Source organism: Gadus morhua, chromosome 23, assembly GCF_902167405.1.
Source record: "Gadus morhua chromosome 23, gadMor3.0, whole genome shotgun sequence".
Lineage (NCBI taxonomy): Eukaryota > Metazoa > Chordata > Actinopteri > Gadiformes > Gadidae > Gadus > Gadus morhua.
In genome coordinates, this window is record NC_044070.1 from 12,861,337 (window position 1) to 12,887,892 (window position 26,556).

Sequence of the window (26,556 nt, forward strand, 5' to 3'; positions counted from 1 at the left end):
ATCCTTTAGAGCAGCGAAAGGGAGAATGAACCGGGACAGCCGCAGGGAGTAGATTGGATTGGCACACAAGCGATGCAGTGTCTCAAGAAGAATAGCCGAGAATTGTAAATTATGTTTTATACGTGGCAAAGTTTGGTCCAAGGCTCTGCTAATAACAGGGCTGCAATTACATTGTACCTTTCCACCATGTGATGCGCTTTACTAGCTTGAATAGGTCACATCTCACACACACACGCACACGCACACACACACACACACACACACACACACACACACACAAACACACATATAAACACATCCTAACACACACACGCACACTGTGACAGCGATATCGAGGGAGGCATGCTGCATGGTGGTGACAGCTCCGAATCACCTCAGAAAGGATGGAGAAATGAAGTCATTACCAGCACCATCAGCACCACCACACCACCAGGGAACTGTTGGAGGGGACGGCCACTACTCTTATGCCCGTTCCTGTCTACCGCACTCCACTGCACCAGAGAGCCTTCTGCCACGCGACTTTAGTGTGTGTGTGTGTGTGTGTGTGTGTGTGTGTGTGTGTGTGTGTGTGTGTGTGTGTGTGTGTGTGTGTGTGTGTGTGTGTGTGTGTGTGTGTGTGGTAGGAGGGTATGAGTAAGGCAGTTTCAACCACAGCTTGTTTTTCAATTTAGCACAGGTGGAAGACACAACCGCACGTGTGTGTGTATGTGTGTGAGTGTGTGTGTGTGTGTGTGTGTGTGTGTGTGTGTGTGTGTGTGTGTGTGTGTGTGTGTGTGTGTGTGTGTGTGTGTGGTAGGAGGGTATGAGTAAGGCAGTTTCAACCACAGCTTGTTTTTCAATTTAGCACAGGTGGAAGACACAACCGCACGTGTGTGTGTATGTGTGTGAGTGTGTGTGTGTGTGTGTGTGTGTGTGTGTGTGTGTGTGTGTGTGTGTGTGTGTGTGTGTGTGTGTGTGTGTGTGTGTGTGTGTGAGTTAGTAGGGGAGGAGTGGGCATGAGTGTGTTGGAACAAGTGAGCACACCTTCTGTACCGACCTGAGGGAATGCCCCCCTCACCCGGGGCCATCAGTCAAAGTTTAAATCTCCTCTTTGTGTGAAAAATACTGAACATTAAGAGGGGAGGTTGAGAGCTGATGTTTTGACAGTAATTTGGGATTCAAGCAGAACTATGAAAACAGGCCCCCATGCCCAGAGGGCAAATATTTTCGAAGGGAGGCGTGTGTGTGTGACGGTGTGTGTCTCGTGTTTGTGTGTGTATGTGGGTAAATGGTGTGTGTGTGTGTGTGTGTATGGTGTATGTGTTTGTATGTGTTTGTGTGTGTGTGAGCATGTGTAAGTGTGTGTGTGTAGTTAATACACACACACACACACACACACACACACACACACACACACACACACACACACACACACACACACACACACACACACACACACACACACACACACACACACAGACCTGGCCTTCACACAAGCTTGCACATGGATTGACAGCTCTTCTTCACCTAAATTAACCTGCTGTTTTGTAGTATTGAAGGTAAAACTCTGTATCTCAAACTGGATGTATGTTGTTCTGCCCTGGGTTGAGGGGAAACAGAGAAGACAAGGCAGCAGATCACCAGAGTGTAAGGAAGCAGAAAACACACAGAGAGATGAGTAGCATAGAGCCGAAGTCATTGGAAATAGTGGGAGCTATGGGGCGATCCAGCACCACACGAAACCTGAGCCCGCTCTCTCAGTACAGCGGTCTACCCGTCTGCCAGAATGAAAACCCAGCATGGCCCAATTCATCCTTCCTGCACTCAAAGTCTTAACACACACACACACACACACGTACACAATGGTAAACATCCATTGAGAGAGATGCGGGCGCTCAGATATATACACAGATAGCCACAGAAAGATAATACAATTTACAAAAGCATTCAATTGAAAGAACACTTTGACACTAACAGGCTGTTAAAAAGCCTTTGTCAAACACACACTAAAGTACACATTGATCTACACACACACACACACACACACACACACACACACACACACACACACACACACACACACACACACACACACACACACACACACACACACACACACACACACACACACACACACACACAAACACACACACACACACCAAAAAAGATTGGGAGTACATCTTGCAGACAGCTACACAAAGGCTCCCGCGGATCAAACTAAACTGATGTGCACAGATGGCCCAAATTGCAGCGGAATTATGTTCACATTTGCACATAACAGACACATTACACAATGCTCTCAGGCCGGAACCCCCCCCCTCCTCCCCAAAAAAAAAGATATCAACATTATTCTGCTAACTAGTTCACTTAGGACCACCATCGTTGATGTCTTCTGCTCTTTTATGTGTGGGTGTGTGTGTGTGCTTTTGTCGTCTGTGGCTCTGCTTTCCAGGCCTTTCTGAAAAAAAGGCCTGCTACTCCCAAACTCTGTGCTCACTCAATTAGGCTGCTGCTCCCGTCAATAGCCCTGGGTCTAAAATTCCATTTCAGCAAGCTGCAGAGGGTACATGTGTTTGTGTGTGTGTGTGTGTGTGTGTGTGTGTGTGTGTGTGTGTGTGTGTGTGTGTGTGTGTGTGTGTGTGTGTGTGTGTGTGTGTGTGTGTGTGTGTGTGTGTGTGTGTGTGTGTGTGTGTAGTAGTAGGATTACTAGTACACTATATGAGCTCCAACACCTGCTGATTCCTCATACTGGATTAGGGCCCCTGGCAGCATTTACAACACACAGTAGACATTTTCCCTTTCATAGTGAAGCCACAGACACAGATACACATGCATTCCAGGTTCTTATTCCAGCGGCATGTGGCACAGTTACGCTACTCTACGCACTGGGGTTGTCCTGTGTATTTATGTCTGAGCGGAGCGGCCTCTTGAACCACACACGCTGAACAGAGCCTTCATTTGAGACGTGTAAACACAAAGCCAAACAAACATGGTACCAAACATGGAAAAACAAAGTAATTGTACGCCCCGGTGTGGCTGACCGCCTGCTCTCTCTCTTGTGTCTCCTCCGTCTTCTTCTAGGTACGACTATGTCGAGGTTCGGGACGGCGTGGACGAGAGCGGTCAGCTGGTGGGCAAGTACTGCGGGAAGATCGCCCCGTCTCCGGTCATCTCCTCGGGGAACCAGCTCTTCATCAAGTTCGTGTCCGACTATGAGACCCACGGCGCCGGCTTCTCCATCCGCTATGAGATCTTCAAGACGGGTGAGTTGTGTGCACATTGAATTCAGGCCGCACGCATGCGTCGAGGAAGCACTGCGATACGTTCAAAGGATTGAGCGGTGGCGCGAGGCTTTTGTGTTGTGTTGTGTTTCATTTTTTGTCTCTGGCGCCGCTTGAGTCGAACCGCAGATGGGCGCAGAGTCCGTCAATGATAACACGGCGAACAATGTGCTCCATTCGAGGCCCACCGAGAAATGGATCGCTCTCCCATATGCTCGATAGTGGCGGTCGTTTGTTCTGCTGTGAATCGTTGCGTGATTACTCGTAAGCACATATTTGCTCGGCATTGATTTTTTCTTTTTGGTACGTTTTTTTACCCCACATGTCGCTATGTATTTGATTACAAGCCGATTCCTCGGTGATGGTACACATGCTGTCACCGTATTGAGTGGATGGGGATGGGAGGGTGTGTGTGTGTGTGTGTGTGTGTGTGTGTGTGTGTGTGTGTGTGTGTGTGTGTGTGTGTGTGTGTGTGTGTGTGTGTGTGTGTGTGTGTGTGTGTGTGTGTGGTTTTCGATGACATCATCTTTGGCCATGAGAAGGCTTCCTTCCTTATCATCCAGGCACCGCCGTTCAAAATGCGTGCTCATGTGAATAATATTTAGGACGTGGAAGAGGACAGACAGGAGGAGGGGGAGGACAGGGAGGAGGAGGTCACATATCTAGAGGGTGACTGGCCGGCAGACAGGTGCCCTAGTCTCCCACTTTCATTAATTAACCCCTTACACTCAGTCCTCGGGCCGGCCTCTCGTGACCCCCTCGTGGCAAGATGAATGGCCCCTGCCTGGTCCCTGGACGCTTTTAATCTGCGTTAGTGTCAATTGTCTGTGTGTGTCTGTGTGTGTGTGGGGTTGGAGCCTACCAGCATCACCTCAACAGTGCCGCAGCTGGCTGAGTGTGGGTCCCATTTTATGAGATCAAAGGGACACCCCACCCCACCCCAACCCACACACGCACACGCACACACACACGCACACAATAACACACACACACACTCACACTCACAGGCGGGTGCGGGCAGCTTCTTTCTCCTATCATGTGGCACTTAAAGGGGCTCCATTCTCTCTGTGATTAGCTTGGTGTTTTCCAGCCTCCTGTATGCGATGGCTGATTAGCGATGTTCCTGTTAGTGAGGTCCCTGTGGAATCTACTCAGCACACTCAGAGCGCATTCAGCTGAGGAGGTGGAACACTATATATATTTATATCTATACGGTTATGGCTGGAAATATGCTAAACATGGATTAGTATTTATGAGGATGTGGTGAGGGGGAGTGTAAGGGCAAAGATAAGAGCGAGTAGCAACCATGAGGTATTAACAGAGTCAACGGCAGATATTGTATTGATATTGTGCGATGAGATATTGCTTGGGAGTTATTGAAACGCAGCGGTGCTAACTTTAAAGTGCTTGGGTTTTAGAGGAAATAAAGGAAGCATTACGGTAATGTCAGCCCTTTTTACTTTTTATGTTCCAACTGCCTGGTCATCATATTCGCACGATTGCATCGCTTCATTATTCCTCTTCTTCTTTTTCACGTCCTGAATGGTGAAAAGAGGTTCAAGTTGAAAAAATTAAATCATCAACATGGTCAACATTGTGGAATTTGCTCAAATTATATTTGACCATTTAATTGTATAAATATTGGCTCGCTGGAATATCCAGAGGTGTTAAATGAGAATGTGCTTTTCACCCTGACTGTGTTTGGCGAATCCGTTCTGGAGAGAGCACACAGAGAGAGGCCATGTTCTATTGTTGTCTTCACCAATTTTGTGGAATTTCGTGTTCCAAGATTGTGAACACATTGTGTGTAGTCTTGTCGTAAGATGATCGGCACCCACCCTGTTATGGTTTGGGCTAAGTTGAGTGTTTTGACTGCTGCCAGATCACCGCCTTCCAAAGATCAAGGCTGTGTGTTTGTGTGCATGTGTGTGTGTATGCGCGTTTGTGTGTGTGTGTGTGTGTGTGTGTGTGTGTGTGTGTGTGTGTGTGTGTGTGTGTTTGCGTGTGTTGTTGGGGAGGTGCCTATCACCTCCCCAACAACACAAACAGAGAGAGAGTAGGATAGAGAGAGAGTGGGAAAGAGAGAGATAGAGGGACAGAGAGAGAGAGAGAGAGAGAGAGAGAGAGAGAGAGAGAGAGAGAGAGAGAGAGTTGAAAGCAGGCTGATTTGCTGAGCTTATCAGCAGCAGGGTATTAGCAAGGAGACATTGACAGGCGTGCGTGTTTGCGAACACATGTTACCAAAATAATGAAGCACAGATGCCGAGATAATGAACGAGGAAAAGGTTGGAGAGCGGTTTGAGGCGAACGTCAATGAAGTGGAATTCAAAGAATCCTGGGAGTTTTTTTCTTTTCTTTCCCTTCAGGGGGTCAGGGGTCACCTTGGGAACAACCTCAGAGTGTAATTCCATTCAGCATAAGGAGCAACTATTTAACCAAAGGGAACACTGCGAAACTTGTTTACACACACAAACACACGCACTACTACGCAACGCAGACATGCACAGCTTTGAGTAAACAGAGTAGTAGGTTTTCACCCGATATTACTTGCCGCACGCACGTAGACACACACCTATGCATAAACATATGCAAACACGCACTCTTAACACATGTGAACACGCACTCACACACTAACTCTCTGAACAAGCTCGGGGCCGTTTCCTGGCTCTCATCAGCGCTGGACTGCCACAGCTCAAATTGGACGAGAACAGGTTGTTTTGAGATGCGTGTGTAGGCTGTGTATTGTCATTACTCTCTCTCACACTCTCTCTCTCTCTCGCTCTCGTTCTTTCCATCGCACACGATGCTTAGCGCTCTCGCTCTCTCTATCTATATCTCTATTCACTCCTCGCTCCCGATCCGAGCATCTTAATTAGCACGGGCTATTTATTTTATGGCCTGCAAATTGGCAGCCTTGGCTCCAGCAGGCGATGCCTGGAACGCATGAGGGAGTGACTGAAAGGGGAGGGAGAGAGACAGCGGGAGTGAGAGAGGGCGGAGATGAGGGGAGAAACAGGGAAGAGAGAGAGAATATCAATATTAAAAGAGAGTGTGCCGAGGCAAGGGTCGGAGAGAATAGCATTAGGAGGGAGAGTGACACAGAGGACTATTGCAGCTGAAAGGCTAAGATAGCCGTCAGCTAGCCGCATATTTTTATGTTAATGAATGCCCGAGACTGCGCTAACTGCATCGGGCTACAGCAAGTTTATGCAGGGCCCTGCACTGCATATATTGACTGTGTATATATATATATATATATATATATATATATATATATATATATATATATATATATATGCTGAATACAGTCCCTGTATGTCTACTGAAAGCAGTTCCATAACAAGAAATGCCTTCAGCACAAAATTGCACAGCTATACTGTCCTATAACCCCCAGGGCAGACATGTGGAAGAACTATGCAGTGGTGTGGGAGTCCAACTTCATGAATACATTTGGTGCTGTTTGTGCACAGGCCGTGCTTTTGCCTCAGTCTCCCTGATATGATTTCCTCAATTGACCCAGCAGGAAACATAAGACATAAGCCACCCTATCTCCCATCTCGTCCCAACACAGAAAACTCAAACACTTCATACACTTGAAGTGGAACCACACGCAGAATCACCCACGCACACACATACAGACCAACACTCTCGCACTCATGCGGTGGCCTTTCATTTCTCAAACACCTTTGCAGTTTGTGCTCAGATCCACATCAAAGCTACTAGGGACAGAGATAGTGCCGGTGGCGGTTTCCCATTCTCTCACACTCACACCCTCACACACACAGACACACACACACACACACACACACACTCACACACACACACTCACACACACACACACACACACACACACACACACACACACACACACACACACACACACACACACACACACACACACACACATGCTCTCACCTTATTGCACTCAGTCCCTGCAAACAGTTGCTCAGTAGATTTACTTTAAGTGCACCCTGGGTCAACAGGAGAGGGGGGGTCTATTGTGTTCATTCATCCACATTATTGGGGGGGGGGGAGTGCAGGCTTGATGCATAACAGAGGTGCTGGCATCTTTAAAAAAGAAAAGAAAAATTGCACACCTGTGTCAACATCTCCCTGAATGCGGGTGGGGGGGTGGTGGGGGGAATAACTGAACAGGGGCCGTCGGAGACTTCTGCCTGAGCTCTCGACGTGGACGTACAGAACCTTAAGGTCACATCTGGCGATCAGGTTCACATCTGGCGTCAGAAGAGGCCTACTGTCATCTGACACACAAAGAGCAAATAGAGAGAGAAAGAGACACTGGATTACACAGCGAGGAACGCCAGGGTCAGGCACACAGCACCCGCATGGAAACTAAAGACTGTAAACGTCTTTCAGCACACACACACACACACACACACACACACACACACACACACACACACACACACACACACACACACACACACACACACACACACACACACACACACACACACACACAGCAGCCATATCAACATCACCAGTTTACCATGTTACGTTTGTGTGTGTGTGTGTGTGTGTAAGGGGGGTTTTGTTGAGTGATTTGTCCATTTGTCCATCTGTTTTTAAAGTATGACAACCATCTCCAGGTTCTGTTCTGTTCAGCTTTAAAACTGTTACCGTTTTACACCCACCATTAAGCCTTCCATCAACCACTGTTAAAATGGTGTGTTTGTGTTTGTGAATGTGTGTGCGCGCGTGCGTGTGCTGTTTTTTTATGGGGACAAGGGGAGACCAAGCTAATGATCAGCCACAGAACATAAACAGAGGTGATTTACTTCAGTCCAACTGCAACTTCTAGGGGCCTTGGTTTGGCCCCAGGCCCCTAATAACTGTGAACTGAGGGAGGGACAGAGAGACTGAGAGAGAGAGAGGCAGAGACCGAGACAGAGGTAGAGCGAGAGAGAGAGCGAGAGAGAGAGAGAGAGAGAGAGAGAGAGAGAGAGAGAGAGACAGAGACAGAGGTAGAGCGAGAGAGAGAGAGAGAGAGAGAGAGAGAGAGAGAGACAGAGACAGAGACAGAGGTAGAGCGAGAGAGAGAGAGAGAGAGAGAGAGAGAGAGAGAGAGAGAGAGAGAGAGAGAGAGAGAGAGAGAGAGACAGAGACAGAGACAGAGACAGAGAGACAGAGACAGAGACAGAGTGAGAGAATTGGCTACAAATGTTGTACGAGAGAAACAGATACAGATATTCATGTATTTCCAAAGAAGAAAGAGAATGAAAGACCATGGATGGAAAGAGATGGTTTGCCTGCGGTGCCTGGACCTGCGTTGCTAGGCACTGCCTCGGCGGTAATGATTAATCTCGCGGTCGGCGCTGTGCTCCCAGTGCTGATGAAAGCCCAGTATGACAGGGCTCAGCAGACACACACACAGACCGCGTGCTCGTCATCCGCGGTCTTCAGCGCTGTTGAAAGAGGCCCCGGCGTCTCATCACCCACTCCACGTCCAAACGGTATTTGTTTAAGGGTTTAAGACGAAATCCCCCAGCATTTGCAGTGTTGAAACGAAAAAGATGCGTTCACCATCCTTCCACTGATTCTCCTAAGGGTTTCCGTTTTACCAAAACACGCCCGGGTGCTCGCTAGCCAGAACTGATGTTTCAGTAGCACAGACGGTTGTTTGTCCTTGGAGGTCCAGGATATGTGCTGTGTTGTTCGATACGGTAATCCATTGCTGTGGGCGGCGCAGCCACCACCAGACCCCGCTATGCGGTAAAGAGGTGGCTGGTAAGCGTTCACATGGTTCTCAAGGTTGCTTCTCTCTTCCCTTCCTGTCGTAAACCCGGCTTCTTTGTTTAAACGCGGTGGTTGCTTTATGCGCTGTTACACTGTTTAATCTCCGATAGGACCGTGTACAGGGTTACCCATGGGCAATTCTCTGTGCATGTGTGTGTCTGTGTCTGTGTCTGTGTCTGTGTGTGTCTGTGTGTGTACGCACTTGTGTCCATGTCTCCTTCTGTGCATGTTTGGATGACAATGGAATTGACTATGAAAGTATGTGTCTTTGTGTATAAATATATTTATAAATACATGTATATATATATATATATACAGTGAGTCTGTTGAAGACACATAAAGCACACCAACAATGGCAAGTAGGAAGAAAGACACTGGGAGCTTACATTTGGCTGACAACACAGCATTTTAATCTCCAGAGGCTTCACTGTACGACTTGCATGTGAGCACAAACATCCTCAACACACACACACACAGACACGTACGTACGTACACACATATGTGGACACACACACACACACGCACACACACACACACACACACACACACACACACACACACACACACACACACACACACACACACACACACACACACACACATTCCCACATACACATACACACACGCAGAATGAGCAGGTCACACACAGGCCATACAATGTGTTGGAACCACTATAAAAAAGAAGTGATTCTGCAACTGATCCCAGCGATTGCCACTTCTTTTTCTTCTTTGCCAACATCAGCACAATGCATGCTGGGTAGCTCAGGGAGTGGGAGACAGAGCGCGGAGGGAGAGTGTGCGCACACACCCATACACAGACACCCGCACACACACCAAGCTCCCCTTGCCCTTCTCCATGGAAGCTGAAGATAAAAGCAACCAATCAGAGGGCGCCACAGGGGGGGCTGGCCAAAACACTCACATGTCATCTCGCTCGCCACGGCATGCTCTGTGTCCACGCCCTGGGGTCTTGTTGTTGTTGTTTTTTTTACCGGCAGCTCGGACAACAAAGGATACAGGCAACCATGTTCTTCCTTGACGTTGTCTTAATAATCGTTATTGATTCGAATGAGAAAGATACAGTTGAATATAAATAGTTAATAGAGTACCGCACAAGGCCTGACCAACAGGGTAGAAAAACATGCATATTTGCAGTAGGGGAGCTGTTAAAGTAATGGTGCTCGACTGTTAGTTAAAGCAGCATTTCTTCTGTAGATGTCAGCTGGATTCAGAGTCAAGAGGCGTCACCCCATGGGTTTGGAGACGGGAGAGGGCCCCAGCAGCTAAGGCGAGAGGGGGTTTAGCTAGGCTTTTATTGCACTGAATAGGTGGTGGACATGCTGTGCAGTGTACATTCTGGGACTGAATAATAGTAATTTCTCTCTCAAGACTGTATTTGTGTGTGTGTGTGTGTGTGTGTGTGTGTGTGTGTGTGTGTGTGTGTGTGTGTGTGTGTGTGTGTGTGTGTGTGTGTGTGTGTGTGTGTGTGTGTGTGTGTGTGTGTGTGTTTTCCAAATCGAGGCTGGGTCGGGGGTCTAGCAATCCTTTTTTTGCTTTTTTTTTTGACGCCTTAAAGGAATAAAATCCAACCAGATCTTGCCAGTTGCTTGGTGCTGATATTTTCGATAAAAGCTGTAATCTTAATAAAGACGAGCCCTTCTGCTGTTTCTTTTAAGCCTTGCCATGTGCCTTTCGTTCCTCTGGGATAATCTCCTGCTTGGGATTCTGTGAACAGTAACTCATTTTAGAAATGTGTTGTCAGCTGGGGAGCGTGAATAAATAAATATTGCGACTTTTAACACACACAAATTATATATATAGAGTGTGCGGGTGAGGGTGCGTGTGCATGCTTGTGTGTGTGATGTGTGTGTGGTTGCGTGCATGTATGTTGCACTCATAGCGGAACAAATCAAATTGTTTATTCACCCTTACCATACCAGTGATTAAGGCCTTTCACTAAAGTTTAAATGCACTCACTGGCCAGATGTTCCGGGAGTCCAAATGAAAAGTAACAACCAGATCATGCACCCAAACACCAGCCTAATCACTCACACACACCAGACGCAGAAGTTGGCTTTAAGTGGAACGGATCTGTGCCATTCCATGTCCTTCGTCTGTGCGAATGTGAGTCAGACAATGTGGTGCTATAGTCTACTGGTCGTAAAAAAACCTCTTCTATCCAGTAAAGCAGCTGGAACCCTGAGTCCGGCAATACCAATGTGCACACAGAACCACCCGGATACAAGCAAAGCAATAAAACCTCAGTGCTCAATAGTAACCTTTTTGTTTGCTCTCCCTCCCCTTCCTCCTTCCCTCCCCCCCATCTCTTTCATTCGACTATTCCTACACCCTTCTCCTTCCTTCCTTCCTTCCTTCCTTCCTTCCTTCCTTCCTTCCTTCCTTCCTTCCTTCCTTCCTTCCTTCCTTCCCTCCATCCCTCCCTCCCTCCCTCCCTCCCTCCCTCCCTCCCTCCCTCCCTCCTCTTCTCCTTTCATTTCTCGCTCCAGGTCCGGAATGTTCCAGGAACTTCACGTCCAACAGCGGCGTCATCAAGTCCCCCGGCTTCCCGGAGAAGTACCCCAACAACCTGGACTGCACCTTCATGATCTTCGCGCCCAAGATGTCGGAGATCGTGGTGGAGTTCGAGAGCTTTGAGCTGGAGCCCGACACTACGCCACCCACCGGCGTTTTCTGCCGCTACGACCGTCTGGAAATCTGGGACGGGTTCCCCGGAGGTGAGCAAGCCGGCGCCAGCATCTGTGGCCGACCGGGACACTGTTCAATGTGTGATTCGCACAACGACACTTGTGCGTTTAGGAACGATTTTATCCATGCCAAATAGTTGGCCTCGCCACTCTTCAAACACACGGTGTTCAAACGATGCGATACACTCTATGCTCATGGAAATGGCCGCTGAGTGCTTTGGCCCTCTTTGCTTTGTATTTTTCTTTCTTTAGTTCTTCATTTATTTACAGGCTAATTATGTTATTCAAAACAGCTGGGCCCGAGTGAAGTCCAGGCATGTTGTCACCACGGAGACGACGTGATCGTTCAGCTTAGCTACTCTCAGTAAAGAGCGCTCCCTGATTGGCCTAACCCCCTCGCTTGGCTCTCCCTGCCACAGGCTGCGTTGCCTCCAATTGGTCTTTTTGTATATCTTCCTGTTGGAACTCAGTAGTCCAGGCTCAGATGTTTGAGTGGTCGCTGATCTCCAGCCAAGAGCACTAAAACAAACACACACTCAAATTAAGTTACGCAGGGACTCAAACACACACACACACACACACACACACACACACACACACACACACACACACACACACACACACACACACACACACACACACACACACACACACACACACACACAGAAACAAATGCATACAAAGACAACCACATTCACACACTCACATACCAAATTAACATGGAACAATGAGTCATAACGGAAAGTTTCTTGTGCATTTCATGCCAGACTGAAAACATTGTATTTGGTAGACTAGAGGAACTAGGGAATTGAATTGCCTTCTCTGCCTTTTAGGTGATTCATTAACACCCTTCTACCTGAAATACAGAACCGATTCGTTAAAGCAATGTTAATTGTATTAAAGGTTGACATCGAAACCTAGGGCAGGGGATGTATCACTTCATTATCACCTTAAGAACACATCAGATCATTTTTTATAAAAAAGAAAAGCATCAAATAAGTGATTAGCTGATAATTTATTTAATCATGAGTCACCCCAGTTATCTCCTCCTGTTTTTTCTATTTTATTCTGTGACATGTTTAATTTTATTCCCATTTCTTTGGCTTCTTTCTAACACCCTGGCCCCAGTGCTGGGCTGAGCGCACGTCGCTCTCATACCTGAGATGTAGCCTTCAGAACGACAAACAAATCCACATTAGAGAGAAAGAGCAAAAAGACATGCTTGGACACGCGTGAGTCTCTGTCACCCAGCCAGTGTTGGTAGTCCCTGTAGCAGCCCTGCAGCCCCACCCCCGAAGCCTTCCTGTCTTCGGGGGTGCGGTGGGTACGCAGTCGGCCTCCTCCTCTGGTGATGGACGGCTTGCGTCCTCTACCTTCTGCCCAGTTTCCCTCCATTACTTTTAGTATTTATTCCACTCTTCTTCCCTGGTGGTTCTTACCCCACACTATTTCGCTTGTACGCTGAGATGATGGCAGATGAGACGAATATATCCAGATTTACAGCCAGGTGGGGGAGACTTTAAATATTAACAGAGCTGACGAGAAATGCAGATAAACTGGCAGGTTGACTTTTTCTGTTTTGTTTTTCGCTGTTGTCGTTCAGGCCAAGTTTGGGTTGTGGTGAAATACTCTCCCCTTGCACGAACAGACACAGACACACAAACACACTCACACACACACACACACACACACACACACACACACACACACACACACACACACACACACACACACACACACACACACACACACACACACACACACACAAACACAATGTGAAAGCAAAGATGCTATGCAGACCTACACACTTCATATAATTCATATAAACACAATTCCTTCACGTGGACACGCATGCACAAACACAAACACACAAGGCCCCTACATCCGCACACCAGACACCTATGTTTGGAAGATTAATCAGCGCAATCACACCCCTGCCCTAGGTTCCTGGGGGCCCCCTGTGGGCCCCTTGGCCTTTTCAAGTACACGCCTGACTGGAAGACGTTAAGTGGCGTGTTTATAAGATGGCGTTCGGGTGGGTTCTGTCACGGGGCCCGCACTGATCACAGCTTGGCTAATCACAGAAACACTGCGGGCCCCTGAAGCTGAATCCATACATTAACAAGCCCGGGCAGACAGAACCACCCACGGTCCCATGAGCAGGACTCAACACACACACAGCACGCAGCAACGCTCATAAAGCGCTGTGGATGACAACACACAGTCACACACACACACACACACACACACACACACACACACACACACACACACACACACACACACACACACACACACACACACACACACACACACACACACACACACACACACACACACCATAGTGATAGGTGAAGGTGTCTGTGCTCTCTCAGGTCAGACGCCTGCATGTAACTTTCTCAGCCGTGTCCTGCATCCGCTTCATCTCTGGGTGTGTGCATCTTTTATGTGTGTGTGTGTGTGTGTGTTTGTAGGAAGGAATTTACAACCAGAAAACAAACAGAATCTGACCTTGCCAAACACCAATGAACAAACTTCTGTCTCCGCTTTTTTCTTGGCTTTTGTGTGTTTAGCAGAAACCTCAGTGTGGAATGTAGAAAGTATTTTACCATGTACAGTCAGCGGGTCAGCGGGCTCACACACACACACACACACACACACACACACACACACACACACACACACACACACACACACACACACACACACACACACACACACACACACACACACAGACACACAAATGCGTCACTCACACACTAGTTGTGTCACGAGGGCAGGGGTTGAGGTCATTCGTCGTTAAATCCGGTACGCGACGAGGCAAGACAAAACAAATAGTGACTTAACCCACCGCTGGCCTACATGTAACCGTGGTAACCGTCCTCCCCTCTCCCTCTCTCTCTCTCTCTCTCTCTCTCTCTCTCACTCTCTCTCTCTCTCTCTCTCTCTTTCTCTCTCTCCCTGTCCTTGCAGTGGGGCCCTACGTCGGGCGGTACTGCGGGCAGAACATGCCGGGCCGGATCATCTCCTACACGGGCATCCTGGCGCTGACCATCTTCACAGACAGCGCCATCGCCAAGGAGGGCTTCTCCGCCAACTTCACCGTCATCGAAAGGACGGTGCCCGAGGGTGAGTTGATTTGTGTTAAAAAGCAAAAAGGATAGAGAGAGAGAGAGAGAGAGAGAGAGAGAGAGAGAGAGAGAGAGAGAGAGAGAGAGAGAGAGAGAGAGAGAGAGAGAGAGAGAGAGAGAGAGAGAGAGAGAGAGAGAGAGAGAGAGAGAGAGAGAGAGAGAGAGAGAGAGAGAGAGGGGGGAATGCAGGTAGGCAGTAATGCAGAAAGGAGGATTTGGGAACAAATCCACTGGGGATCGTCATCCAGAACAAAGAACAAACGTAGCCGGTCGAGACCCAGAGAGTTCTGTTCGCGTCTGAGTCTGGATCAGACAAGCTTCATGGGATTTGCTTATTCCTGGAGTCTGAGGCCGGGAAGCTGATAAGAAGAGCAAGCAAGCAAAAACGCACGAAAAAACGCAAGCAGAAATAATAATACTACCCGTGGAGGTAATAAATAAAAGCATAAAATGGAGAAAAGCAGGTTAACCTGAGCTCTACATAAACATTTTGCTTATATTTCATTCGGTGAGTTTACAGAGTACTGAAGGAACTCTATCAAAAGAACACCAACCCCTGAAATGTGTTACTAGGTCCAGGGGTGGCCCATCTTCTGTGGTTTATAACCCCCGGTGCCTTCACTGGGCTGGAGGGAAGGGCAATGAGTGTGGGCCTCCCCTCTGCCAGGAGGATTCCCACCCCAGACCTATCACACACACACACACACACACACACACACACACACACACACACACACACACACACACACACACACACACACACACACACACACACACACACACACACACACACACGCACACACAATCACACACACAAACAAACACACATATAAAGTGACATGCCCAGGGCTTTCCCATGCAGTGTCATCACCACGGGACCTGACCTGCTGTGGCCCCGGTCTGCGAGTGGCTGGGACTAAACATTTCATTAAGCGAGACAAGGAGGACCAGCAATGCAAGCGGTCGTAAATCTGTCCCTTACAACGGACCACCCCAACTATACACACACACACACACACACACACACACACACACACACACACACACACACACACACACACACACACACACACACAAATGCACACACACGTGCACAGACGGACACACATGCACACATAAACACACACATGCATATACATGCACTGAGACACACACACACAAACACACACACACACACACACACACACACACACACACACACACACACACACACACACACACACACACACACACACACACACACACACACACACACACACACACACGTCTGCCTACACATATGCACACTCGCTCGCACGTACACAACCAAAAACACATTCTTCTAATGTGGCCGGTAATGGCGTATTGCCGGTCCATGGCATTAAACAAATCTATTAATCATTTCCAGTGGAATATATTTTTCTTTCATCCTCGGGGAAGGCTAGCATAATGATAGACCTTAAATAAACATGCACACACATGCACAAGCGAACAGAACAGACCATCGCAAATTATCTGATTAATGTTTATGCCAACACCCCTTTTTAATTTGCTACGAGTTCTTTGGAGTCTGTAATCACAGATCTTATATATCGGATTACCTAATCAGAGATAAAATGCTGGGGTGCTTGACACCCGAACATAAATAGCCTTTCATTTGACAAGAGCCTTCATGGTCCTACATCAGCAGTGAACTCATACGTGAAAGGGAACGAGTCTGAACATCTTCCGCCTTTTCAGATGTTTTTTCCTCGACTTGCAGCAATTAAATCATTCATAAGCTCTTCATGCATATTCCGCCAAGGATTTCGGCGCTGGAGATGCGACGATGCGGGTGTAGAGTCACTGATGGAAGGTGATAAAACCTGGTCGTCCATCTACCCACCCCCCATCGACTCCTTCACGGCCCTGTCCCTGTCTGGCTCGTCTTATCTCTACCTAGCGCTCACTCCCGTTATCTCTTTCCATTGTTCCCTGTCTCCCCAGCTTTTAGTCCTTGATAGGCCTTGGTTTCAGAACCGATCTAGAAGGGCTGAAGTTTGTGTGTTTGTGCAGGATGTGCCGTTCGGGAGTGAGTGAGAGAACAAAGAACCGCATTCAACCACACGGGAGAGGGAGGTGCCAGCTTCCCTTGCAGCACACTGAGCTTGCGGTGCGCAGCAATCTGCCACCTCCACACACATGACCGTGAGATCTTCACACCTACGGTACACCCAGTGGGGGTGCGAAACGCACCCCTTCCCAAGGGAGGCACCAGGTGTGCCCACCAGAACACGTAGCCAACATTGGGTGATGATGGTGGACGGCATCTGTTTCAGATCCACGTCAGAGCTCAGCCCCAAAGTACTGCACATCCTCTCCCCCAAATGTATGACGTGATCTGGAGAGAGGGAGAAAGTGTGTGTGTGGGTGGGTGGGTGTGTGTGTGGTGGGGGAGCTCCTTTGTAGGGGACAGATTTACGGCCCCTGGCAGCGGTTTGTCTCTGTTAATGAAATGTTCAGCCCAGGCCTTTCTCATATTGGGGCCGCGGCAGGTCAGCACCCCCCCCCCCCTCTTTCCTCCCGGGACAGAGATGCTGCATTTAGAGAGACCCCCCGTCCACATGACCATATGAGAACCCCTCCCCCTCCTCCCCACATACCTCTACGTCTGCTGGTAGTGTGGGTACATGACCACTGCTGGGGGGTAGGGGGGGTCAAACAGTCACCAGCAGAGTCAGTATGTCTAACCCCCTGGGGGTCAAGGCCCCCCCCCCCCCCCCCCCCCCCCCCACCCCACACACACACACACACACATGCACACACACACAAACCCAACCCATACAATCATCTACCAGCCCTCATCCTTGCACCCTAGGGACCCCCCCCGCCCCCCAACCCCCTACCACCACCACCAGACGCCCGCAAACCTACGTCAACAAAAACAAGGGGAGCCCCTTCTCTTAAAGTCGGGGGGGGTGTCAGAGCGGAGCCGCAGTGTCGTAAATACTAACCCACACATCGACGCATCATCAATCCCCTCTACCCCCCCCCCCCCCGCGCGCTACGCGCCTCCCCATCAACCCTTATGCCGCGTTATGCTGTGTGAGTCAAGTGGGGGAAATATGCAACGTCGGTAAAATGGAGATAACGCTCCGACGACGAGCACATTTTATTGGGAGGTCGGAAGCAGACGGAGAAAAAGCTGGAGCAAAAGGAGGGAAAGAGAGAGGTCACCGTGACAGGCCTTAACTTAGCATCGCTCTGAATGTTTTATGAACGCATTCAGAGCGCCTCCGTCATGCGTCCATTAAGAGCAGAAAATAGAAACGTGGGGGTGTGAGAGGGGGCGACAGAAGGAGAGAAAGAGAGAAAGATTTGGAAGAAAGAAGGGAAGAAAAACTAAATATGGAAGGATAGAGAGAGAGAGAGAAGGGAAATAACTAAAAAGACGAACAAACTCACAGTCGAGGGGACGAGCGACAGGGTGGACCCACTGTGATTCACCGAGGTGTCGCTGATGCGCTCTTAAGCGCGGCCACCAGGGATGAGTGCCCCGTCCTCGTGTCCCCCCTCCACCACCAGCCCCGGGGGGCACGCCCGTGGCTCAAAAAGAACCGGCTGTGAAAGCACTCACCAGTCTTGTAAGAGTTTTGCTTCTAATAAAAAATGCTCTCCCTCCCTCCCTCCCTCTCTCCCCCCCTGCGTTCCTCGCTCCCAGACTTTGACTGTACGGACCCCCTGGGACTGGAGTCGGGGGAGATCCCGTCGGACCAGATTGTGGCCTCGTCGCAGTACAACCCCAGCTGGTCCCCGGAGAGATCCCGACTCAACTACTACGAGAACGCCTGGACGCCCGCCGAGGACTCCAACAAGGAGTGGATCCAGGTACGGCTGCATCCCAAGGGCCCTTCCTCCCTTCCCTCCCTCTTTCCTCCTCTCCTTCGTTCCTTCTTTTGTTCTTTAGATCTCTCTCTCTCTCTCTCTCTCTCTCTCTCTCTCTCTCTCTCCCTGCCTCTCACTTTCATCCTTCATGTCGTTCCCAGGGTCGTTAAATAGGGGAACAACATACTTATTTGGGAAAAACCAAGAACATTCTTGTCGTGCGGAATTGTAACGGCCAGTGGTTTTCTGGTTCGCGTTTTGTCTTTTTCCCAGCGTACGACAAGACACAAACGTGTTTGTGTTGGGGTAAGTAATGAGCCCCTAATCGAGTATTGTTTGAGTCGCGGAGCTCCCACAGCAATTTGAGAGTTTAAACACACACTCCCTGTTTTTGGTGGTGAGTCAACGTCTGAGCTTGCGTAACGTATTATAAGCGACTTCTTCCTGATTATTTTCAGTTGGACTGTCCTTTGTCTGCCCTTCAGACGGGAAGGTGGGGGCGGTTTCCTTACCAAATTCATCCAAGAATTTTTTTCACTCTCTGTCTATTTCTCTCTCTCTCTCTCTCTCTCTCTCTCTCTCTCTCTCTCTCTCTCTCTCTCTCTCTCTCTCTCTCTCTCTTTTTCTCTCTCTCTCTCTCTCTCTCTCTCTCTCTCTCTCTCTCTCTCTCTCTCTCTCTCTCTCTCTCTCTCTCTCTATCTTTATCTCTCTCTCTCTCTCTCTCTCTCTCTCTCTCTCTCTCTCTCTCTCTCTCTCTCTCTCTCTCTCTCTCTCTCTCTCTCTCTCTCTCTCTATCTTTATCTCTCGCTCATCCTCTCCTGCCTAAGATTGACACTTCCTGCCTAGCAGAGGGATTTTCTATGGTAGCCTCCAGCGAAAGCCAACATGCCTAGCCATGCAGAGACTCTCACACACACACACAAACACACACACACACAACACATTCGCAAACACACACTTAAATATAGCACTCTGACACTTAAGCCAGTTTATTTTGCACATGCAAAGTGCATGACATATAAAGTTAGTTTAATAAGCTAACTTGGATGAGACTGAAAGGCAGGAGAAGCCTCCGTCCAGACAAGCTCAGCTCATGTAATCCCATCGCGGTTCAACCACCAGTGTCCACCTAGCTTGCAGCCGGACCATGTTTGATTAACTTACCCTGAACGTCTGGGCCTCATTGTGTTTTTCTTAACCTTTCTCGTGCTCCACGGCTGAGAAGTTCGATCCTCGGGGGGGTGAATAATACTCCTGACCCAAAGCCACATATTTGCTCTGGGATCGTCTCACTTTATTGCAATGAAAATATTATCCTGAGGCCTCCTGTTGATTTCTACAGTCTAATTTAATCAATGTGTGTGTATCTGTGTGTATGTGTGTATGGATCTGTGTTAGTGTGGGAATGTATGTGGGTTTTTAATCCCTTACTATATGAATGTGAGTCTGTTTATATGTATGTATGTGTGTCTTTGTGTGTGTGGGTATGTGTGGTCTTTGTCCCATACCATCTCAAAGTGAGTGTGTCATTTTGATGAACTTGGCTCAGTGAATACATTTTAGAACAGGAAGTCATAAAGTGGATCAGGAAAGAGAGCACACGTAACCACTTCCTGCTTCCGCTCCAGTCTGATCCGACAACCGGGACAGGCAATTGTGCCTGCCATAGAATAACCCTGCTTATCCCAAAAAGGAAAAGCCCATTTTGCATCATGTTATATGTATGTATATATATATATATTAATCTAAATCTATTTTAGACAAAAAAAACAACTCAACCCCACAACTAAAGCCGATTTGCCGTTTTTGTTTTAAATGCAAATAGTTTGGGCCATCAACTGTGGCGGTGTTGTTGTTTCGTATTGAACGTTGAAGTCTTGTGTATTGATGAAAAGGGTGACTTGATACTGTAGCCACAAGTCTAGTATTGCTATGACTCGGATCCCAAAACCGCACAGGGGGTAAGCAGCCGATGTGCGCGTTCGATTTCTTAGAAAACGTCTTAAGAAACCGAGGCTGCTGCCTCTTCTCCGGGCAGGAGCCCAATTATCCCAAGTGTTATTAAAGGAGTGGAATTTCTGATTCCCCTTTCATTAAAGCTCAGCTCCGCCAAGCCCCGGCCCCTGCGCAGCACGTACAGATCATCCCCGCTCGCCTTCAGATGCATAGTAATCAATTCATTATTTATTTCCTGACCCATTCCGTAGCTGCAATTTGCTGCGGCGTAGGTTTGTATTATTCATGTCAAGATGGCCCTTTGATTCCGGGGCCTTCACTTTCGCTTTGCATTTCTCTCCTTTCCCGTTTTTCATAATTGTATTATTATTTTTTTCTCCTTTGTAGAACATAGTGCAGATTTGTCCTCCATTTTAATGCTGTCGGCTTTTAATGCGAACAGGGGGGAGACACGCGGCTCTCTGGGTAATTAGATTGGTGCGTTGTGGTTTCCAACAAAACCGAGTGCAGGGGTTGGCTGGGCTCATTAACTGTGGTGAACGCACGCACACACTCAGATAGACACCACACACACATGCGCACAAACACACACGGATAGATACACTAACACACACACATACAAACAGATAGAGACACACAACGCACACACACACACACACGCAAAGACACACATTTAGACACACCACACACAAACTCACAAACTGATTGACATACACCACACAAACACGCACACACACACATACGCACACACACACACTGATGGACATTGCATCCTCTGAGGACCAAAAATAGATCCTTCCTTTCACTCCTTTTTTCTATCATCTGTCCCATTCTTCAGTGGTTCCCACACCATCCCTCCTTCTCCATGTGCATATCCTTTGCTGTCATGTTATACTCAAACCCTCTCTTCTCCTCTTTCCCCACCACCCCTTTCCCCTGGTCCTCCGGGGAGTTTAGATCTCTCTCTCCTTCTCTTCTCGGCCGATTGATCCAAATCAAGATGGAGTGAGAGACGTGCATATCAAGCCCCTCAGTTAGGCCTTCCCTCGCGCTCTTTGAAGTCTTTAACGGGATCAGCAGCTTCACCAGGGCCCTGTGCAGCCGTTTGAGGCGGAGATTAATGAGCACATTCAAACCCAGCCTGACTCTTCTCGTGTCTCCTCAACGTGCCTGGGTTCAACATGCCCGTGAGACGAACACCAATGCCATGCAGAGCTCAGATTCTAGTGAGTGGATACGGTTCAGATCTAGGTGCATGTACCTGGAACCTGCTCAACTTTTCCAACCCTCTTCAGGGGTAAGACATGATCTGGTTTGCAGCGAGGCCCTGCCCTGGTTTCCGTTGCCAGCAGACGGGGCGGAGCAGGGTATTCGCCGCCGTTCAGACACGGCCCCGGTGAGGGATGGATGGGAAACGGCCAGGGGAGTCACCGATGCTCAAGAGCGATGCAATAAAAAGCCTGGGGGAGCCAGTGGTGGGGGCAGGGGGGGGGTGGACAAAGCGCTCAAGTCCACTTCAGTCTAACAGACAGCCGCCATTGATCAAGCCCGCGCAGGCAAACACGCATCATAAATAATGCACGCCGTCTTGGAGGGAACCCGAGCGTCGATACCTGAAAGCCTTTTTATCGAGCCTGGCGTCACGGCAACAGGCTGCGCATGTAATCCATGAGCCCCGTTAGGTTGAGAGTTAGTTAGTCTCAAGTTGCCCTTTAATCTTTTTAGTTAGCCTCCAAAAGGGCCAACCATTATCCGTAGTCCACCCCGTGCTTTCGCTTAATACTTTGATTATATATTTGCCCACAGTGTAGCTGGATTTTTTATTTGGTTGTCGATAGATAAGAGGACATGAAGTCACAGCATTGCCTTGTCTCTTGTCTCATGGGCCCAAGTCTGGGGTTGTTGTGACTGGCTCACTTTGGCTTGTGGGTTTGATTAGAGAAAGTCTTACGCATGAAAAGGCTCTTTGTTTTCACAATAATCTTCAGTCCATCTCCCATCCGTGTCACGGTAATCCAACGTCAGTAGGCTAACCGGTTACAAGTAACGGAAGTTGTTGAGGGTTAACGTTTGGGTTTAAAGCTTGCGGGGGGGGGGGGGAGGGGGGGCACAACCCACTCTGGACCAATTTCCTCATTCAAATCTCCAACATTGTTAGGATAACATTAGCGTTAGACCGAGAGGTTCGCTTCAACAAAACAACACCCCGTTCAATTCCAGCGCTTGACTGAGGGACGCAAGCACTTATTTTCAACTTCCTAGACATAAAAACGACCACAAACTAAACAACTGTGTGACCTTCCGGGAGCTTATCTTCTCATTGTCTTGGTTAAGAGGAGTAGAACAACATGAAAACCTTTTCCTTATCCAATTTCCTTCTCCCCTCGTCCTCCAAATGTGTTTTCATTTACTCTAAGGGGGCAAGGGCTCTGAAATGCCCTCTCTCTTGCTATTGTCTCTGTATCTCAACAAGGTCAGTGTGTGTGCTTGTAAACAGTGTGTGTGTGTGTGTGTGTGTGTGTGTGTGTGTGTGTGTGTGTGTGTGTGTGTGTGTGTGTGTGTGTGTGTGTGTGTGTGTGTGTGTGTGTGTGTGTGTGTGTGGTGAGGGGGGGTTCTCCCAGATCCATGGCTTTACCGCCATACCAAAGTGATGCGCAATAAGTCGGGTAATTAACGGCGGCTTGTCGCTTGATAAGTGGGAGAAAGGGCGGAGTCAGACGAGGGGCTTACTGGCTGGCGTTCTGCCCGACCGCCAGATCACTGACGTCTTCGGCATCACCTTCATCATCACCATCGTCCTCATCCTCATCATCCTCATCCAGGCAGATGAATGGAAACAATGTCCTAGGGCTCCGGGGGCATCGCGCCGCAATTTGGGAGGGAGAAATCCACCCGAGTACAGAGACGCAGTCTTCTTGGAGTGGCGACGCAGCCAAATCCGGGACTAGACGCTGACAACAGCAGTGAAAGACAGGGTGCTGTAATGAGTTCAAACGGTGCAAGAACAAGCACCCACGGTGCAAACTCCGAAACCACATCCGACTCCGACTCGGCCGTGTTCTGGAGATCCTCGCAGGCAGCCATCTGCATTCCAAACCCAGAGAGGGAGAGTCATCGCCTGGGGGGTGGAGGGGACGGTGGCGCCTTGATGTCAGTGTTTATCACATCCTCAGTCTCCCGCTGTTGCTCTAATCGCTAGCTAGCTCGCTTCCGGAGAGCGGACGTGACAGGTAGTAAGGTCACCCTCTTGACTCACCGCAGTCACTGCCTCTCGCGGTTTCGCGTCGACGCAGCGAAAAGGTACCAAAGCCTGCACGCAACATGGTGCTGCCCTTTAAGAGGAACCACAGCAGGACGCCACCTGAAGCTTTTGAGTGCAGGGACTGAAAATGATGGCCTATGGAAAACCTTCCCTAAACAACTGTAATTGAAACCCTGCCTGGCGACGGCAGGACTGACTCTTACCCTCAGACACCCCTTAACTTCAGCCATTCCTCGCTGTTGTCTTACCTGCTCACACACTCATCCCCACTCCCCCCCCCCCCCCACCCACCACCCCACTCCGATCTACCGCTTTTGTCAGGATAACAGATGATCAGGGCTTGGGGAGACTGCATAATTTAATGCCACCGAAGAAGTGTTGGAGGGCTAAAAATATAAATGGCGATATGGTCAGGTGAGCACGGTGATGAATGGCAGGGGGCACAGACGGCCCCGCGGCGTTTGAGTTATACAGCTTTCATAAAAGGAAGAGGGAGTATTAATTACACTTTAGGGTCATTGGACTAAACACCCAGCTGCTGTGTATGAATGGGATTACTTTTTTCTCTTCCCCATTTTTTATCTATTCCGCCGCAAAAATTAACGAGTCTCGAACGCTCTCCCGATGACCCGAAAAACCACCCTCACATTAAACCAAAAACCAGACGTGACATGGGAAATCCAGATGGACAGATAGCTTGTTTTGACAAAAGAAAGAGTGTCAAAAAAGGAAAAAGAAAAGGTGAGCGACTGCTGGCTATCTTTCCTTACGACCACCCCCCCTACCCCACCCACCACCACCACCAGCACGGCCCCCCAGGGGCCATAAAACGCCTCACAAACTTTAAAGGAACAAGAGGTAGACGGTGCCGTCTTCCCTTTTCACTGGACACAGCGGCCCTGGCCGATGGCTGCCAGATGCTCTCTGACTTTGTCCGCCCGTTAAGAGCGTTTCCCTTCCTCGTCTCCGTCAGGGGGTCTTTTGTTTGCCGTCGTCGTCGTCGTTGTTGTTGTTTTTGCCCTGGGAATGCAAATAAAGTCGATCCCCAAGGGGCCGCGGAAATTCAACCCAGCAACCCCAAACATGCAGATGGGAAGACCACCCTACCCCGAGCGTGTGCTTCAACACACGCCCTCGCACACACACAAACAAAGAGTCAGCAGGGGCCAGAGTGGATGTGGTGAACGAATGGGTAACCACAATATTATTGTCAAATTTCTACTTTCTACTGGTGAACAAAGAAACCAATCCTCGCAACCGGAGATTACGTGACTAGTGCGAACAGTATAAGTATGGCTTCCTTTTCTTCCACAAGACCGAGCCCTTCCCTCGTCTCATCATGGTGCACGCGCAACCATGACTAGTCTTCATCTGCACACAGACAGACACACACTCGTATACAGTCACAACAGCGAAGGATGTCGTGAGTAATGGATGGACACCATAATCACCCTCATAACTGTCATTCGCTTGAGGGATGATTGGGAAATTGCTGCATCAGGCGTGCACACACACATTCTCTTACACACACACACACACACACACACACACACACACACACACACACACACACACACACACACACACACACACACACACACACACACACCCACACACAACCACATACACAAATGCTTTTGACAAATCCTAATGCAGTGTATATCTGTTCATTGTTCTAATTGCACAAAACAGGCGGCTGAGCTGAGCCCGAACATTAAAAGCTCCAACTCGAATCACCCCTCGACTCACTACTGTGTGTCTTTCCACACACGCCAGTCTGGGTGTCTGTGTCTGCGTGCGGGTACGCGTGTGTGAGTGTGGGTGGCCGGCGGCTGGGTGTCTAAGGGTTTCCAGTGCTTTGTAGATCTGTCATCCGTCCGTCCTTGTGACGGTTCAGGTCCAGGGACACTTGACGTGGACCCTCACTACAACAACCTGGACTCGCTTCTGATTAACGGCGCGCTTGACTGACACAGTCTGACTGCAGGGTTCAAACGGGAGGAAAACTGACGAGACAGTGCCACACGCATGTTTGTGTGTGTGTGTGTGTGTGTGTGTGTGTGTGTGTGACGGGGGGGTTTGGAGGGGTAGGGGGGGGCTGTCCCTCTTCCAGGTATGATTCACAGAGGACTGGCAGCAGCAGAGGCCTACAATATATTGTGTCATTTTTCTACAGGTGGGCGTCAGTCTAAACGCAGCCTCTGGAAATAACAAGACACTGTGAAGTGAACACACACATACACACACACAGACATAACACACACAAACACACATTCACAGACACACACACACACACACACACACGCACAGCGGCAGATTTTGTTTGATCAGCAGAATGTCAGCCCCAGCCACCTCCCTGTCTGTAAATGCGGGAGGCATGGTGATTACATCACCGCACGCTAGGACAGGACATAAACCATTTGTCACCTCATGGAGTTATTGTGGTGTTCCAGACAGGCGCGGTAGTGCAGTTTCTGCATATTATACGCGCCGGCTTTTACTGGGTTGGGCCGGGTCAGCTCACGCTGTCTGAGAGTCTGTGCCTGCTAGCGTTGCAGCTAGCGTCCCTGCTAGCATTGATTAAGCCCGGCCATGTTTTTTCCGTCTGAGGTTGTTCTCGTGTTGCGTTGTTAGGACAAAGG

At 49.0% G+C, this 26,556-nt stretch overlaps 1 protein-coding gene across 3 annotated transcripts in view; it reads left to right on the forward strand.

The window, feature by feature from the left end:
* The window catches only part of nrp1a (neuropilin 1a), a 71,456-nt gene that overhangs the window by 19,796 nt on the left and 25,104 nt on the right, over nucleotides 1-26,556 (forward strand). For all 3 annotated transcript variants that reach the window (XM_030348886.1, XM_030348887.1, XM_030348889.1), the window contains exons 4-7: nucleotides 3,061-3,242; nucleotides 11,525-11,752; nucleotides 14,696-14,851; nucleotides 18,533-18,699. In XM_030348886.1, coding sequence (XP_030204746.1) covers nucleotides 3,061-3,242; nucleotides 11,525-11,752; nucleotides 14,696-14,851; nucleotides 18,533-18,699 — 733 coding nt within the window. The remainder of the gene's footprint in view (nucleotides 1-3,060; nucleotides 3,243-11,524; nucleotides 11,753-14,695; nucleotides 14,852-18,532; nucleotides 18,700-26,556) is intronic.